Below are 19,262 nucleotides of genomic sequence, written 5' to 3' on the forward strand. Positions count from 1 at the left end.
TAGATTAAAATAAGAGGAATTAGTTGAACTTAACAGTGTTTTTTTGACCCACTTAATTAGGACTTCTGTATCTTTATGTGCAATTTCATAATTACTTCTACTTTGTTAAAAACAACAACAAAAAATATTTTTTATTGTAATAATTTGTACCCCGCTGCCTTAAAATTTTAAGTTAAGTCAAATCAAATAGGTTTAGTCAACTTGAAATGTTAAGTTTGAGTCAACTCAAAAAAAAAATTATTCAGCTTGAATTGTTAAGTTGTACTAAGTGACAACTTACATATTTGAGTTGATTTAACTTAACATTTTAAGGCAGCTGGGTTACTTACCCAGCTTTTAAATTTAACAAACACAAATATCTAAGTTGTCACTTAGTACAACTTAACATTTCAAGTTGACTAAACTTATTTGAGTTGACTGAACTTAAAATTTTAAGGCAGTAGGGTAACAAAATATTTTAAGCTGACTCAACAAATTGTGTTTTTTGTTTTTTACAGTGTGCCTTAAAATTTTAGGTTGAATAAACTCAAATATCTAAGTTGTCAATTAACATTTCAAGATGACTAAACTTTTCTGAGTTGACTGAACTTAAAATTTTAAGTTAACCAGGTAACAAATTATTTTAAGTTGATTCAACAAATTGTTTTTAAAGTGTATTATCTATGTAATATAGTTAAAGTTACAGCTGAATGTACTGACAAACATTTCTGGCCAACTAAAGTACACTTAAATGTCATTAATATATTTGTAATTAGACATTTGCAATTTAGTAAATTTACAATATATTAATTTTAATGGAATATCAAGTAACAGACTGCAATCCAAATTATAATCAAGTACTTTACGTGTGCTTTAGTATATTAGTAAACACATCAGAATAAGTGTACTTCTTTAAAGCAGGTCAAAAAGATTCAAATATAATGATTGCAAATGTACTTTAAAGTTGTAATTTGACATTATGTGCAGTCATGAAAGTGTCGCTGTTCAAGCACACTTAAGTGGCCTTTATTTCATTAATTGTACAAGTTCAGTTTTTTAAAAATGTACTTTTAAGATCTGAAGTACACTACGAGCACATTTCTTTTTCACAAGGGTTTTCACACACCAACATGGACAACCAACACGTCAGGTTATGACAGCCATGTTTCCCTCCTCTGGTGTAGATATTAACGAGTGTTTGCAGCCGGGTTTCTGTGAAAACGGGAACTGTGTTAACACCCGAGGGAGCTACAGTTGTGTCTGCAAAGAAGGCTACTTATTGGACGCCTCTCATGGGATCTGCATCTGTAAGTACAGGGTCGTCGGAGACATCGGCGTCACCTGAGAGGAGATTGGCGGCAGGAATATGGCAGGACAGCTAAACCGCACTGCTACAGCCTTCAGTCATACACAAAATTACAGGAAGAAACATAAAGGAATAGTTCTCCGAAAAATGAAAATTTGCCAAAAAATTACGCATCCTCAGACTAACCAAGATGTAGATAGGGTTTCTTCATCAGAACAGATTTGGAAAAATGTAGTACTGCATTACTTGGTCACCAATGGATCCTCTGCAGTTAATGGGTGCCCTCAAAATGAGAGTCCAAACAGCTGATAAAAACATCACAATGATCCACAAGTTATCCACACCACTCCAGTCCATCCATTAACATCTTGAGAAGCCAAACGCTGCTTTGTTAAGACAAATCCATCATTAAGTTTTTTTAAACTTCAAACCATTGTTTCTGGTTAAAATACAAGTTCATATTCCAAAATATTGCTTTGGTGGATATGTTGGTGGATTTTGATGTGAAACCACAACAGGAGATGGACTTTTTTAGTGGAGGAAGTGTCATGATGGATTTGTTTCTTACAAACATGCAGTTTTTGGCTTCACTTAAGGTCTTGTGGATTATTGTGATGTTTTTATCAGCTGTTTAGACTCTCATTTTTACGGCACCCATTCACTGCAGAGAACCCAACTGGTGAGTAAGTGATGTAATGATACATTTCTCTAAATCTGATGAAGAAGCAAACTCATCTACATCTTGGATGGTCTTAGGGTGGGGACATTTTTAGCAATTTTCATTTTTGGGTGAGCTTTTCCTTCAATTCAGGCCAATACAGTACCTTTGATATTCTACCAAAGTGTGAGTTTCAAATCCACACTACAAAGTAAACACAAATGAGTGAAGGTTTTGGCTGTGTGGTGCTGTGCTTCTGTCTATTCCAGCAGGCATTACTGCGCTCTGCTTGAGAGATGCCTGTTGGGTGGAGCTATACTTTGCCTTTTGACCTGACTGCATATGCATCCTTACATCAAGGCCTATTCAGTGTTTTCTGGTGTTTTCCTCGTCGATTGGGTGCTGCCTCTTTCTGCCTGAGTTTTTGCATCTGGGAAATTCTGTGACTCTATTTTAATCAGATTTTCTTCTTGTCTGAATCTTGTCAAGCCTTCATGTGACTCTGAGCATGTTCATGTGTGTCAGTCAGGTAAGTGTACGTATGTCTGCTGTGTCTGGTCTTATATATGTGTGATTATGTGCATATTCTTGCAGTGATTTGGGCTGATCTGTATGTCATTTCCAATGGCTCTGTGGCTGATTATTGTATGCCTGGCTCTACTTTAAACTTTGTTTGTGCTGCTAAACCAATCAAAGTGTCAAAAGTGTTAAGAATGATGTCAATGTGTAATGAGTAGCAGAAATATTTTTTCATTTAGGGTTGTGTTTTAAGTTTATGTAAGCAACGCCCATAACAAATGCAATCAACTTTAAGGAATAGTTCACGAAAATATACATACATTGTTCCAAACCTGTGTGTTTTTTCTGTGGAACACAAAAGGAAGAGTTTTGCAGAATGTTTAAGCTGCTCTTTTACATACATTGGTTCACACTGCCAGTCTCCTGGCATTAAAATGTGTGCACTATATTCTAAGCTATACAACAACTCCAAAATTGGAAAAAAAAATTCCACTAAAAATCTTCCCTTCTAAACATTTTTTATTTATGTGCTTAAAAAAATATTTGCTTATTTGTTTAAAAGCATTATTTCAGTGAACAATGTCTTAAATTTTGATCTGTTATTTAAACAAAGCTAAAATGACACTTGTGGAAAAAGAAATGTGCTTAATTATATTGAATGTGCACTTGTAGTGTACTTGAAATCTTATATTTAAAAAACAAAAATGGTATTTCCAGAAAATATAATATTAATAAAGGCCACTTAAGAAAGGTTAATGACACACTTTCAAAAAGTGTAGATGTTTTACTGTACAGTACATTATAAATTATTATCTTTTGATAATCGTTATTTTTTATATTTTTAAATTAGTCAAAAAAGATCTCTTAAGCTCAGCTACACATGAAAAAAGTTTTTTTTTTTTTTTAATTGAAATTTGGCCTATTTAAAAATAAAATATATTAAGAGAACAAATCTTGCATTATATCATTTTTAAATATATTTTTAGAAATGCAGTGTAATTTACAATTGAATTAAAATTATATTAAAAGTTAAAATATACTGTTTACACACACAAAATTCAATTTAATATCATTTTCATTTAATTGTAAACATTACATTTTGTTCACACTTAAGTTTTTTCTTTTGAAAATGTATTGTTTCTGTAATAAGGACTTTAAAGTATGCTGAAGTGTACTTCTCTGTAATAAGTGTGCTAACGTAGTCATAAGTACACTAAAGTAAAGGTTAAATTTAAAAGTAAAATTTAGAGTATGAGATATGTAAATCAGGGTATCTTCTGTTTATTCGTTTTTTAATTTAATATTAAAAACAGAAAAATAAGAAAATGGTTCCTTTTTTCGTTTTTCAATTTTTCAGAAGAAACAAAAAAAGCGAATTATGCTTGATTTTCCATTTTTATGTTCAGGGCTAGAAAATGAATAAACAACTTGAATTTTCAATCTCTGCATGTGGGCGGGAATAAAATGTTTAATACTAAATTAAAAAACGAATGAACGGAAGATACCCTGATTATGTAAACTAATTTTATCGATACCTTTATGGTCACTGTATGCTTTTATTGTATGAATTAGCATGCATTGTATTGTAAAGAGCAGCATGATCATTCCTCTAAACTCCTGCTTTTTTCCACAGAAGAAAGAAGGTCATAAAGGTTTCAAATGACATGAGGCAGAATAAATGATGACAGAATTTTAATTTTTTTGTGAACTATCCCTTAGACTTTTTAAAGCACTTCAAGGTGCAGTATGAAAATGCTTTTATGTTTACAAATGAATGCATTTGTATTTGCATGTATGATCTGTTGCATGTTAAGATTCATATCCCTACCTGTATCCCTACGTAATGTTATCCTGTGTTATTTTCCCATCATAGCGCATAAGGTGATCTCGGAAGAGAAGAACCAGTGTTTCCGTATCCTGAGCCAAGGCTCCTGTTCTCTGCCCATCCTAAGAAACATTACCAAACAGATCTGCTGCTGCAGTCGTGTGGGCAAAGCCTGGGGGAAGAAGTGTGAGTTATGCCCGTACTTCGGCTCAGGTAAGAGACCTTTCAAACAACTACACTGGAATAAACATCTTTAATGCAGAAGTTCAGGAAAAGAGTAGAAAGAAGGATGGATGACAGCACTGAGAACATTAGAGTGTGTTAGAACAGAATATTGAATCAACATGATTTGGTTTTTGCACAAAGAGTCCAACTGTTCCTCAAGGACCCCGTCCCACCCACACCACCAGCAATATTTCTCAGAAAATGTCTGGAGGAATATCAAAGGAATTGGAATTTACTGTGTAATTTGTCTGTCTTCATTTAAATACCACAAGCTGAGGTTCTAGCGTTGTCCTGGTTGACCCTCAACGTTTCTGGCTCAAATAAGAAACCAAATATGTGACTCAACTGAACTTTTACATGGTTGGATTTACATTTTTTTTTTAACTTCCATATAACTTCCTTGTATATGCGGGTTTGAGCTATTTTGTCAAAGCAGTTTCACAGTATTCGTGCCAAAGCTCCTCACCTCACAAGTGCAATGCCGAATCGGGTGAGCTATTGGGCAATCCTACTGTGTTAGAAAACCCATAGATATGAAGCTGGATATGTGATGCTAACATTCAGAAGTATCAGTTTTCAAACCTTGCAGCAGGTTAAAACTGTTTTGAGATCATAACATGATTCTCTGCAATGATTTGTGCAAAATTAAGCTTTCTTAATTGAAACTCTGCCCTGTAAGTCATGCTTTGTGTAAAAAGGAATAAAAGTTTGAGGTTTACTGCTTCTAGTGTTAATTTCAACTGGAAACTGCCGCGATTCACACGAATAGGTACTTTTTTGAGTTTTGCATAAATGTAGGCATGTATGAGCCTGGGTAGGTGCAGTTTGTCTGTCTTTGTTTAAATAACACAAGTTGAAACTTTACTGTTGTCTAGGGGTGTAGCGGTACACAGATGTCACGGTTCTGTACATACCTCGGTTCGAGAGTCACGTTGCGATACGATTTTGGTACAACAGAAAAAAAACAAATCTACTATGCTACGTTTCTTTTCATTTATTTTAAACAGACAGTAGTACAAATGATTTTTTTTTCCAACTATTAATGTTATGTAAAGGCTATAAGTTCCGCAGTACATATATACATACAAGGAATAAATACCTGAAATATATTTAATTTAGTTAACTGATAGACAAGGTAAAAAAACTGTGCGACAAGTAAAATAGCCTATATTTACTGAGTTTCAGATCAGTTTTTTGACAGAAACGAAACTCAAATGGCAGAAAGCGACATTATATTTGTTTTTTGTTTAAGTTGATTTTGCTGGTATGAGGAAAGTTGAAGTAATCGCGCCGGCACACACAGACACAAAACATATAAGTTCCATGCTTCTAGCACTGCTAAATTGACAACGCAGTTGGTACTTTATCAAAATAAAACTCAGTGAACCAAACATCAGCGTGCCCGCCTCACTGTGTCACCGTTAGAATGCGACTGAAGTACAGACTCTATAATTTACATAATAAATAGTAGTTTAGCATTTGGATGCATCACAAATATGGAAATATTATGGAATATTGTATTTGTGCCAAATGAGAGAGGTAGGATACAAGATTTCGCAGACATTTGAGTGCGCAAGCCTTAAAGTAACGTTATAATCCTATGTCAGTGAAAGACGCGTTCCGAATCAGCACATGGTTACTGTCTCCACTGTAAAAAACAATTTGTTGAGTCAACTTAAAATAATTTGTTACCTGGCTGCCTTAAAATTTTAATTTCAGTCAACTAAAAAAAATGTTTATTCAGCTTGAAATGTTAAGTTATACTAAGTGACAACTTAGATATTTGAGTTGATTCAACTTAAAATTTTAAGGCAGCTGCGTTACTTACCCATTTGTTAAGTTTAGCAAACACAAAGATCTAAGTTGTTACTTAGTACAACTTAACATTTCAAGTTGACTAAACTTATTTTAGTTGACTGAACTTAAAATTTTAAGGCAGCAAGGTAACAAATTATTTTAAGCTGACTCAACAAATTGTGTTTTTTATTTTTTACAGTGTAGTGGTCTTTGTTTTTAAGTGCAACTCCTGGCGTTCGCTGTTCTTCTGCCGGCGGTTATCAAACAAAGTTACATTACTGCGGGCGCCCCCTTCTGGATTGAGGGTGAATTGCCTGTATTTGTCGGCCTCATGCACCGAACCGAGATGCCCGTACCGTGACGGTTCGGTACGAATACATGTATCGTTACACCCCTATTGTTGTCCCAGTTGACCTGAAAGTTTCTGGCTTGATCAAGCCACCAAAAATTAGTCTCCATTGGAGTTTTACAGGTTTTCAGCCTCTAACTTTGTGTCCACAGCTGCCTTCAAAGAGATCTGTCCTGCTGGACCGGGTTACCATTATTCGGCTTCGGCTGTCAAGTTTAACCAGAGACTAGCCGAGATGCTTGACACCGGTGGGCCGCCCTTGATCTCCGAAAATGGTCGCACATCCACCCAAGACATAGTATCCCAACCTAATAGCTCCAGGACACACTCAACAATCTCACAGCCAACCCGAATCCAACAAGCACCATATTCACCGACCAACACACAGACCATCCGGGTTCAGCAGACTCCTACAAGACCACAGCAACCCGACACAGGGTCACAGACCGGTTCGGTTATCATTATAACTCAACCAAAACCAAGCTTGTCAACAAGCGGCGGCTCTCAAACCACAAACACCAGACCTCAGCAGCCTTCCAGCGTCCGTCCCGGGAATGCGGCCACCGCGGCCAGCCAGCCGGCCAGAGTGAATACGCGTGAGCCACAGAGTTTCTTATGAGGGTTTTTATTAAAACTCACATGTGTAGGATTTGTTTAATTCAGTCTAATTGTTTACAGCCGTTGTACAGACGCAAACCAGCCGGCCTTCGATTAACAGACAACCAGTATCTCCAGTCAGACCTCCTCCTGTACCGGCTACGAGCCGACCACTTCCAACTAGACAAGGTACATCATCATAGAGGCTTTTGGAAAGCCTTTATTTATTGCAGAAGTGATATACTTAAATGTGAGCTGAATGTTAGTTGCTTAGCTGCATGCTATTTACAGTTAAATGAAAATGAATTATAATTTAAATGTACATTTTACCAAGAGATTCATTTGGGAGAGGACCTATTTCATATTAGTAGTTTGTAGCAGTTAAAACTCTAGAACTGTAGAAGTTAAAAAGACAGCGGGGCTGTTTACGTCCTCAGCTACAGTTATGAACTGAAATTTTGGTCACTGCTGTTCTCAATTTGTTCTTTATTGTAATGTCAGAAATATAGTTTTTGGGTAAGATTTAGAATATAAGCGAGGATATTCCTTAGGATGTTGGTCTTAAAACAAAAGATTGACATAATAATCACAAAGACTCGCTTATCCTAGAAACTGTGAGAATGGCCAGAAAATCCATCATCCTACCCATATAAATGACTGACTTTTTCGATTTCCAGAGCTGAAGTGATGCCAAATTCATATCAACCTTAAAAAATGCAGAGCTGGATACAGAACTGCAATTTTCTCATCATTTGTCTTTAGTTTGATTGTTCGATGAATCTGGCTTGGAGAGGAATGAATAAATGTCAGTCATCTTACAAACACAGCATACTTCTGAGACTGAGTTGGGCTAATCTGATTAGCTAAACCACAAATTGCTTTGATATTTAATCATTTTACAAATGAAAAGTATTTTAAAAGCATATTATATAACATAATAAAATATAATAATATATAATTAATTTGATCACAAAGTCAAGTCGGAATTTATTGTATAAACAAATCACAGGCAGACATAACCAGTCATATCCAATCATATTGCGATGGAGCGGTTGCCTCCTCTCACATAACTTTCCCCCATTCATTCTCAATTACCCCCCACCAAATCTACTGCATGCTTTAGGGGGTCTGTTAAAACCAATCCAGTCTCATAAAAATAGGTACATCTGGGTACTTTTCTGCAGCACTGTTTTTACATACCTTACTGCACGTTTCACAGCGGTTTCAAAGATAATTTTCCATGGAGTGGCGCTAAAACACAGCTTCAATGTGAACCATGGCACATTTTTATTATGTTGATATAGGTACGTAATTTTTTTACGTTGATTTAGGTACATATTGCGGCAGTTCAGCATTCAAATATCCAGGGACTGTCGCTAAAAGTTAATGCTCTGTCGTATTGTAAATATGCCCTACACCAAACCCAACCCTAAACCTACCCGATAGTGTTGACAAATGAAACACTATTGGGTATGAAACCCACAGATATGAAGCTGCAAATCATACTTTGTGTGAAAAGGAATAAAAGGTGTCAGAGTTTTACTGCCTCTAGTGTTCATTTCTTTTGAAAACTGCAGTGATATGTACTTATTGGTACGTATTTCGCATCTCGTGAAAAAGTGCCCCCAGGTACGTTTTTGCCATGAGACCAAGTAGGTTAAAACTCGATGGGCTCAGGGGAGGCAAGTGAGCAGACTCCCACTGTAATTTTACCTACTGGTGTCTTTTTTTTATAATTGAATGCTGTCATTTTACACTGGTTTTATTGGCTCTGTGTGTGGTTCATCAGATGGCCGGGTATGTGAATCGAGACCTCAGGTGTGTGGACCGGGTCGCTGTATTGACCTGCCAGGCGGTCGACACACGTGTACGTGTAACACCGGATATATACTCAACCCTCAGCAAGGCTACTGCCAAGGTATGAACCTGTTACTGCATGACTTTAAAGATTAGAAATAAGCAACGCTGGAGAATTCCACTTTAAAGAAGAAAAATATGTAAAGTAACATATCTGTGTACTTCCTAAAAGGTTTTACATCATATAGATATATATCTTTTACTCCTCCAGACTGCCGGCCATTTTTCCACAGCATATTTCACATTGTTTTCTCTGACCAGTGTTTAGCATTGTACACTGACCAAACTTGTAAATGCTTCACTTTTGTTTTTGCCCCCATTTTTTCTTGAGCTGAACTCAAAGATCTAAGACTTTTTCTATGTACACAAAAGGCCTGTTTCTCTCAAATCTGTCTAAACCTGTGTTAGTGAGCACTTCTCTTTTGCCGAGATAATCCATCCACCTCACAGGTGTGGCATATCGAGATGCTGATTAGACAGCATGATTATTGCACAGGTGTGCCTTAGGCTGGCCACAATAAAAGGCCACTCTAAAATGTGCAGTTTTACTGTGCTGGGGGGTCCGAAAACCAGTCAGTATCTGATATGACCACCATTTGCCTCACGCAGTGCAACACATCTCCTTCGCAAAGAGTTGATCAGGTTGTTGATTGTGGCCTGTGGAATGTTGGTCCACTCCTCTTCATTGGCTGGGCGAAGTTGCTGGATATTGGCAGGAACTGGAACACGCTGTCGTATATGCCGATCCAGAGCATACCAAACATGCTCAATGGGTGACATGTCCGGTGAGTATGCTGGCCAAGCAAGAACTGGGATGCTTTCAGTTTCCAGGAATTGTGTACAGATTGTTGCAACATGGGGCCATGCATTATCATGCTGCAACATGATGGTCGTGGATGAATGGCACTACAATGGGCCTCAGGATCTCATCACGGTATCTCTGTGCATTCAAAATGCCATCAATAAAATGCACCTGTGTTCGTTGTCCAAAACATACGCCTGCCCATACCATAACCCCACCGCCACCATGGGCCACTCGATCCACAACATTGACATCAGCAAACCGCTCACCCACACAACACCATACACGCTGTCTGCCATCTGCCTAGTACAGTGAAAACCGGGATTCATCTGTGAAGAGAACACTTCTGCCAGACGCCATCGAATGTGAGCATTTGCCCACTCAAGTTGGTTACGACGATGAACTGCAGTCAGGTCGAGACCCCGATGAGGACGACGAGCATGCAGATGAGCTTCCCTGAGACGGTTTCTGACAGTTTGTGCAGAAATTCTTTGGTTATGCAAACCAATTGCTGTAGCAGCTGTCCGGGTGGCTGGTCTCAGACAATCTTGGAGGTGAAGATGCTGGATGTGGAGGTCCTGGGCTGGTGTGGTTACACGTGGTCTGCGGTTGTGAGGCTGGTTAGATGTACTGCCAAATTCTCTGAAACACCTTTGGAGACGACTTATGGTAGAGAAATGAACATTCAGTTCACAGGCAATAGCTCTGGTGGACATTCCTGCAGTCAGCATGCCAATTGCACGCTCCCTCAGAACTTGCGACATCTGTGGCATTGTGCTGTGTGATAAAACTGCACATTTTAGAGTGGCCTTTTATTGTGGCCAGCCTATGGCACACCTGTGCAATAATCATGCTGTCTAATCAGCATCTGGATATGCCACACCTGTGAGGTGGATGGATTATCTCAGCAAAGAAGAAGTGCTCACTAACATAGATTTACACAGATTTGTGAACAATATTTGAGAGAAATAGGCCTTTTGTGTACATAGAAAAAGTCTTAAATCTTTGAGTTCAGCTCATGAAAAATGGGGGCAACAAAAGTGTTGCGTTTATAATTTTGGTCAGTGTAGGAGGATTCCTCTTTTTCTCATTGGTGCTTTAAGGCTTTTAAGGTCAAAGGTCAGGGTGACATTGTCGAGAGGACAGCTAGCTCACATATTTATCATCTGTAAATGTTGAATGTCACTTTCAGTGCTTTAACTGTGGAAAATTTTTTGCGTGCATGTGCATGACTTTGTAAGGAAGGTCACATGCCAGAAATATTAGCAGTACTGCAGTCAAGGTTATTACAGTTAACTGAAGCCTCTCTTTCTCTCTCACTCTCACACACATTCAGACATAAACGAATGTTTGCTGACGCCCCGGCCGTGTTCTGTGGGTCAGTGTGAGAATGCACCAGGCAGCTTCCGGTGCATTTGTCCATCAGGATACCAGACCAATTCCCAGCAGACCCTGTGTGTCGGTCAGAATAATCTTATTCTCTCAGTCCACTGAATTAACACTTCCTCTATGTTGACTTTGTTGTTTATGCAAATCAGTTCTTTATAGAATGTTTTTGGAATGTTGTTCATATAATAATGTATGAGATCAATCACAGATTTCGATGAGTGCCGTCAGGTGCCCAATCCCTGTGTTAACGGCCGCTGTGAAAACACACTGGGCAGCTTCAGGTGTTTGTGCAGGACTGGATACAAGCTACAGGAAAACAGCTGTATAGGTAATTCAAATCATGTTACGTTTTCTTTGCTTTCTACATTCTAGCACTTTATTTTAGTGATGAATTTTGTTTTTAAGTACTTTGAAAAAAGGCATAACCAAATGATTTTTATCATGAGTTAAACATATTATATATGTTTAATATATTTCATATATTATCCGTAATTCACTGCCATTCAAAAGTATGAGGTCATTATGTTTCTTGAGCAGCAAATCAGCATATTAGAATGATTTCTAAAGAATCATGTGACCCTGAAGACTGGAGTAATGATGCTAAAAAAAAATTCAGCTTTGATCACATAAATAAAGTACACTTTAAAATATATTCAAGTAAAAAAAACTGTTATAATATTTCACAACATTACTGTGTTTACTGTATCTTTGATCAAATGAATGCAGTCTTGGTAAACAGAAGAGACTTCCTTCAAAAATATAAAAAAAAACCTCTGGTAACGCTTGATAGGGACATAAAAAATGTACTGCACCATAAGAATGAACTGTGTGTTTTCTGTCTCCAAAAGTAGCATTTATTAGGGTTTTTAAACTGTAAATTGAAATGTGTTCTTCATGTGGTGTCTTTTTTTTTTTTTTCATTTTTAGACATAGATGAGTGTGAAGACCTTCAGCGTTGTCCAGGTAAAGAGTGTGTGAACTCTCAGGGCTCATACAGATGTGTCTCCTGTAAGCCTGGTTTTGACCTGCTCAATGGACAATGTTCAGGTAACACACTGCACACAAATATCAAATGATTGACTTTAAATGTTTATTTTACAGCAGAACAAACAGTTTTCTGTGAAAAGGCCCTGTTACAGAAAAGGAAGAACGTACTTTATTGTGAACTGAATGTAATGTTTTCAGACACTTAATTGCATGTTATTTACAATTAAATTGAAAATGTATTTTAGTTTAAATTTAGAATAAATATATTTAATTGAACTGTTATGGTCAATTGGTGAGTGATTTTCTGCTTTTATTATATTGTTTTGGTCATATTACATAACAGCTTAGACCCGAACTCCACTATAAGTACTGTATATTATGCTGCTGTCACTTAATATATATATATATATATACACTACCGTTCAAAAGTTTGGGGTCAGTAAGACTTGTAATAGTCTTTAAAGTAGTCTCTTATGCTCATCAACGCTGCATTTATTTGATTAAAAATATACAAAAAACCCCAGTAATATTGCAAAATGTTTTTACAATATAAAATAATGTTTTTTATTTTAACATACTTTAAAATAGAATTTATTCCTGTGATGAAAAGCTGAATTTTTATCAGCTGTTACTCCAGTCTTAAGTGTCACATGATCCTTCAGAAATCATTCTAATATGCGGATTTACTATTAGAATGATCAATGTTGGATAATATCAACAGTTGTGCTGACAAATATTTTTTGGAACCTGTGATGTTTTTTTTTTTTTTTCAGGATTCTTTCATGAATAACAAGTTTAAAAAGTACAGTGTTTATTCAAAATATAAATATTTTATAACAATGTAAATTATTTATTATTAACTTTTAATAAACTTTTAATTATTAACTTAATACATCCTTGGTGAATAAAAGTATTAATTTCTTAAAAAAAAAAAAAGAAACAATAAATATGTACTGACCCCAAACTTTTGAATGGTAGTGTATATATATATTTAATTCAATCAAGCAAAGTCCTTTTTCACAGCAGTTTATAAGAGTAAAGTTGAGCCTTTCAGTGTTAAATCAATGCTTCTCTTATTTAGATATTGATGAATGTCGTCGGACGCCCTCACCCTGTCCAAACGGCCGCTGTGAAAACACACCAGGCAGCTACAGATGCTCATGTCGAACAGGATACAGATTCCAGGGCAGCACCTGTTTGGGTAAGAAGTGTAAAAGTCACTTAAGTCTAAACGATATACATTTAAATGTAAAATATGACTGTGCCCTGTGTGCCTGGATTGATATGCGTGATGTTATAGATGTTAATGAGTGTGAAGATCCACTGCAGTGTCCTGGACAGGAGTGTGTGAACTCTCAGGGATCGTATCGGTGTGTCTCGTGCAGACCTGGATTTAGCCTTAAAAACGGAGCATGTTCAGGTAACAATCCATTTAAAATCACCAGCTGCTCGCAATCCTGTTAAATCCATACAGACCCTGAATGTAGGATGGTGTTGTGTGTTTAGATATCGACGAATGTCGTCAGACACCGTCACCTTGCTCAAACGGACTGTGTGAAAACACGCTTGGCAGCTTCAGATGTGTGTGCAGAACCGGCTACAGACTGCAGGGTGGTACCTGCACAGGTATGAGCAGTCACACAAAACCAATTACTGAATTAATTAATCACTCTGACTCTAGTCTTAAAAATGGAGCATGTTCAGGTAAATATAACACATCTGGACTGAAATGTAACTATTAGTGGGCCGTTGTAATTGTAAACATGGACATGACCTTTATAAAAACCAAATGAAGCTGTTCTCCTGCTGGAAAAATCACATTGAAAAAAAACAAAACAAAATAACTTCAGCAGTCAGTAAAGTAAATGAATACCCTGTTGAAAATCCAGCAAATGCTGGTTACGTTTTGAAGCATGGCTGCTGGTTTAAGATGGACAAGAGCTGGTTTAAGCTGGTCATGTGCTGGTCCTAAGCTGGTCCTGAGCAGAGCTAGTTGCTTAGGACCTGCTTAGGACCAGCACATGACCAGCTAAGGACCAGCTTAAACCAGCAGCCATGCTTCAAAACATACCTAACCAGCATATGCTGTTTTTTTCAACAGTGTAGTTCACCCAAAAATGAAAAATACCCCATGATTTACTCACCCTCAAGCCATCCTAGGTGTATATGACTTTCTTCTTTCAGACTAATACAATCAGAGTTATATAAAAAAATATTCTGGCTCTTCCAAGCTTTATAATGGCAGTGATGAAAAAAACTGTTAACAGATTAAAAGTACAAAACGAGGATTTGTAAAGAAAAATGTTGGAAGATTTCGATATAAGCCAAGAGGAGATTGGTTTTCCTTTGCTGTAAACAAAACGTGGATCTTGCGAGAGTTAGCGGACACTAGAGATTTCGGTTTATAAAGTTTTAAATATGGATATTTTTCTTACACAAACACAACGATTGACATCAGAAAGCCTTTTATTAACCACCCGGAAACATGTGGCATACTTTTCATGATGTTTGAATGCACTATTTTGGGCTTCAAAATCTCACTGTCATTATAAAGCTTGGAAGAGCCGGGACATTTTTAATATAACTCTAATTACATTTGTCTGAGAGAAGAAAGTCACATACATCTAGGATGGCTTGAAGGTGTGTAAAGAAGAACTCAACTTCCAAAACAACAATTTACAAATAATCTACTCACCCACTTGTCATCCAAGATGTTCATGTCTTTCTGTCTTTAGTCGTAAAAAAATTATGATTTTTAAAGAAAACATTTCAGGATTTCTCTCCATATAATGGATTTCAACTGTGCCCCTGATTTTGAACTTCCAAAATGCAGTTTAAATGCAGCTTCAAAGGGCTCTAAACGATCCCCGCCGAAGAAGAAGGGTCTTATTTAGCAAAACGATCTGTCATTTTTTTTTTTGAAAAATAAAAATTTGTATACTTTTTAAGCACAAAAGCTTGTGTAGCACAGGCTCTGGGATGTGCGTCCACGACACTACATACTATGGAATCACGTCTAAGTTCATCGTCTGTGTACTCCGGCTCAAAAAGTTATGGTGAAAAACTCCATCTCATTTTCTCCTACAACTTCAGAATCGTCCGACATCGTTGTACCTTTTTGTTTGTAAACACCGTTTGACTTACTTGCACTTCCGTAGTCTTTGCGCATTCGCTTTGTAAACACTGGGTCTGTAGTTCCGCGTATGTCGCGTGTGACCTTTCGACGTGATTCTGCAGTATGCAGCGTCGTGGACGCGCATCCCAGAGCTAGTGCTACATGAGCTTTTGTGCTTAAAAAGTATACAAATTTATATTTTTGGAAAAAAATGGCCGATCGTTTCGCTAGATAAGACCCTTCTTCCTCAGCTGGGATCATTTAGAGCCCTTTGAAGCTGCATTTAAACTACATTTTGGAAGTTCAGAATTGAGGGCACAACTGAAGTCCATTATATGGAGAAAAATCCTGAAATGTTTTCCTCAAAAACCATAATTTCTTTACAACTAAAGACAGAAAGACATAAACATCTTGGATGACAAGAGGTGAGTAAATTATCTGTAAATTGTTGTTCTGGAAGTGGAGTTCTACTTTAAATAATCTTCTAGCTATAATCTGATTGAACTCCATGATCTATTAGCTTGACTTAAACTGTTCCAAGATGGTTTAGGTGGTTAATCGACTGGATTTCCAGACTGGATGTCCAAATTCAACCAACTGAAAATCATTTGAATCTGGTTTTCACTGGATTTTCCAGCAGAGCAATCATGTAGCCTATTGTATAATGAAGGAGTAGTTTTTGTGTCTCAGATATCGATGAGTGTCGTCAGACTCCTGATCTGTGTGTTAATGGCCGCTGTGAGAATAACATAGGGAGCTACAGCTGTTTGTGCCGCCCTGGATTCAGACTGGAGGGAAACATCTGCAAAGGTACAGCATGTGCTTCATGACCAAACCATTAGAGCTGTTTTACTGAATTAAACTTCAGAACGCAGCATGTGAGAAAGAAGTGCACTTTAACTTTTAACAAGAGTACTTTTAGCAGATGCAGCATACTTTTATTTAAATGCAGTCAGCTGAACTTTAGAGTGTTTTCTTTTTTTTTTTGACCTACTTTAGCAGGACGACTTCAGTACATCTTTATATGTACAACATAGACGTGAAAATGCACTATTCAAACTTTTCCATGGTAATGCAATGTCTGATTTTAAAATGGCTTTCAAAGGATGAATTTGGAGATTCTAAGTTTTCAAGTGATATATAACTTCTTATGATTTCTAAAACGTGATAGGGAAAAAGGCAACAAAGAAAGTCAGAAGGTCAGAACTCCTGTTATGATGTAGATTTTTGAGGTGCACTCTTGTCATAAATTAATCTATTATTTTTCTTACATAATTTGTAACAAAAAAGTGGTAAAATATCTATATTTAAAATATCTATTTAGGAGTCTTAGACCTTTCCAACGATGTCATGATTAAATTAGGATTTATTTGTAATATAGTGAAGTAAACTTGAGGGGACGGGTGACAGTTAAGAGGTTAAAGTTCTTCAATTAAAATTATTATCAAGTACTTTACATCTGCTTTAGTATGTTCAAAATAAGTGTACTTCTTTAAAGCACAACCAAAGATTATTAAAGGGGTCATCGGATGCCCATTTTCCACAAATTAATATGATTCTTTAGGGTCTTAATGAAAAGTCTATAATATACTTTGGTTAAAAATTCTCAGTGGTTGTGTAAAACACCCTTTTTACCTTGAGATTGTTTACTTTAGGGCGTTTAGCTGCGAAACTTGCTAACTAACAAGTTATTAGGAAAGGTCATTTGCAGAGATTCATAAAAAAATCCTTATACTCACTTCTGCTGTAAGTCACTTAAGTGGCCTTTTATTTCATTAATAATATATTATCTGCAAGTACAGTTTTTCTAATATATACTTAATATTTGAAGTACACTACAAGTGCACTATCAGTACAATTAAGTGGTCATTGCCAATTTCACCCACAAAGTTGTTCCATTCATGAAGTATGATTGGTCTGAGTGTGTTTCTTGTCTTGTTCCAGATGTGAACGAGTGTGAAAATGAACTTCAGTGTCCAGGAAAAGAGTGTGTGAACTCGGTCGGCTCTTTCAAGTGTGTCTCCTGTCAGCCGGGCTTTGAGCTTCTTGACGGCCAGTGCCAAGGTACCTCTTTTATTAACAAATAACACTGATTTGAAAACAATATAGCACGTTGAAGTTGACTAAAATGCTTTACACTGCCAAAATTACTACCATACAGTTGCATAGTACAGAATTGTGAGATATAAAGCCACAATGTGAGAGTCACCGTTACCTTTTTATGTTTTCATTACTTTAATAATGTTGATGAAGTTTGATGATGTTTTTGGAGTTTCTGTAAGCGATTTCAGCTGCTTTTCTAACTTCAACCACATGCCTTCTCATCACATTTTCACAATATTGATTCAAATATTGATTCAAAGCACAACATTGATTTAAAACTGCTTAAATGCATGTCTAAATTTTAGCTAAACTAATCTTGAATGTGCAGATTGATTCTAATTGGCTGTTTTTCTGACTGATTTGTATTGTTGGTGCTTTCACATAGACAGTTGTGTCCATTAACAGATTTTGAATGTGTGTTTTCTCTCGTTTTCAGATATGGACGAATGTAGTCAAAACCCAACACGCTGCAGTTATGGCCAATGTATGAACACTCCTGGCAGCTTCAGATGTGTGTGTGATCTAGGTTTTAATCTACAGGGCGGCACTTGTGTGGGTAAGAGAGCACTAAAACTAAAACTGCACTCTTAAAAATAAAGGTGCTTTAAAATGTTCCTCACATCGATAGAAGAACAATTTTGGTTCCACAAAGAACCATTTCACCTTTTTATAATCTGAAGAACATTCATTTGCCACAAAGAAACTTTTGTGAAATGGAAAGGTTCTTCAGATGTAAAAGGTTCTTTATGGAACCATTTAGACAGAAAGGTTATTCTGTGGCAATGTTAAAGCATTAAGAAATAACCAAATAAAAATAAATTATATTATTATTTCAGCTTTTTTTTTTCTTTTTTTTTTCATTGAACTAAAACAAACAAATAAATAAGTACATTAACAAAACTAACAAAAATGACAACACACAACAAATTAATAAAACTTTAACTTTAACCTAATGAATTAAAATGACTAAAATTAAAATGAAAACAGAAAAAAAATATATATATATTTTTTATATAATATATATAATATAACAAAAACTATAAAAGTATATCAGTCATACTAAAATAACACTATTGAACCAAAATAGAAAAAAGATAATGAAATATTACAATTTTTGTTTTTCAACTAATTACCAAAGGCAGCATTTCTTATTTTTGTTTAGTGTATCTTGAAGTACTACACTATCTAAAACTACTTAAATTATTAATATATATATATATATATATATATATATATACATATATATATATATATATATATATATATAAACAAAATTTTAATGAAAATAAAAAAAATAAATCTAATTCAAAACATTAACAAAAACTATAATAGTATGTCAGCAATACTTAAATAGCTGCTTTAATAAAAATAAATGTTAACTGAAATATATAATATATACATATAAAATAAAAAATAAAATAAAAAAACTTATTTCAGCTAGTTGCCAAGGAAACATTTTTTATTTGGTAACTTTTACTTTTTAAAAGTAAAAAGTAAAAGGTCCTATAATGATAACCTAATAAATTATATTATAGGATATACAGTATAAAACACACAACAAATTTACTAAATCTTTAACCAAAATTTAAATGAAAACAGAAAATGCATAAATAAAATCAAATTCAAAATATTAACAAAACCTGTAAAAGTATATCAGTGATATCAAAATAACACTGTTGCAACATCACTTTATCATGTTAAGATTGATTTGTTGACATTTTAATTATTTAATTACATTTTTCGAAATGCTTTTA

The 19,262-nt window shown here is 35.8% G+C and overlaps 1 protein-coding gene across 3 annotated transcripts in view; it reads left to right on the top strand.

Annotated features, from left to right (window-relative positions):
• Positions 1–19,262, top strand: part of LOC127180589 (latent-transforming growth factor beta-binding protein 4) — a 117,165-nt gene that overhangs the window by 71,567 nt on the left and 26,336 nt on the right. The window contains exons 10-23 of one of the 3 annotated variants that reach the window (XM_051134725.1): positions 1,164–1,286; positions 4,336–4,500; positions 6,811–7,254; positions 7,337–7,444; positions 9,045–9,173; positions 11,251–11,376; positions 11,512–11,631; positions 12,231–12,350; positions 13,372–13,491; positions 13,591–13,710; positions 13,797–13,916; positions 16,096–16,215; positions 17,350–17,469; positions 17,945–18,064. In XM_051134725.1, the coding sequence (XP_050990682.1) occupies positions 1,164–1,286; positions 4,336–4,500; positions 6,811–7,254; positions 7,337–7,444; positions 9,045–9,173; positions 11,251–11,376; positions 11,512–11,631; positions 12,231–12,350; positions 13,372–13,491; positions 13,591–13,710; positions 13,797–13,916; positions 16,096–16,215; positions 17,350–17,469; positions 17,945–18,064 (2,055 nt within the window). The remainder of the gene's footprint in view (positions 1–1,163; positions 1,287–4,335; positions 4,501–6,810; positions 7,255–7,336; positions 7,445–9,044; positions 9,174–11,250; positions 11,377–11,511; positions 11,632–12,230; positions 12,351–13,371; positions 13,492–13,590; positions 13,711–13,796; positions 13,917–16,095; positions 16,216–17,349; positions 17,470–17,944; positions 18,065–19,262) is intronic. The other 2 variants (XM_051134726.1, XM_051134728.1) reach the window with 2 other exon arrangements.

The sequence above is a fragment of the Labeo rohita genome, chromosome 18, assembly GCF_022985175.1.
Source record: "Labeo rohita strain BAU-BD-2019 chromosome 18, IGBB_LRoh.1.0, whole genome shotgun sequence".
Lineage (NCBI taxonomy): Eukaryota > Metazoa > Chordata > Actinopteri > Cypriniformes > Cyprinidae > Labeo > Labeo rohita.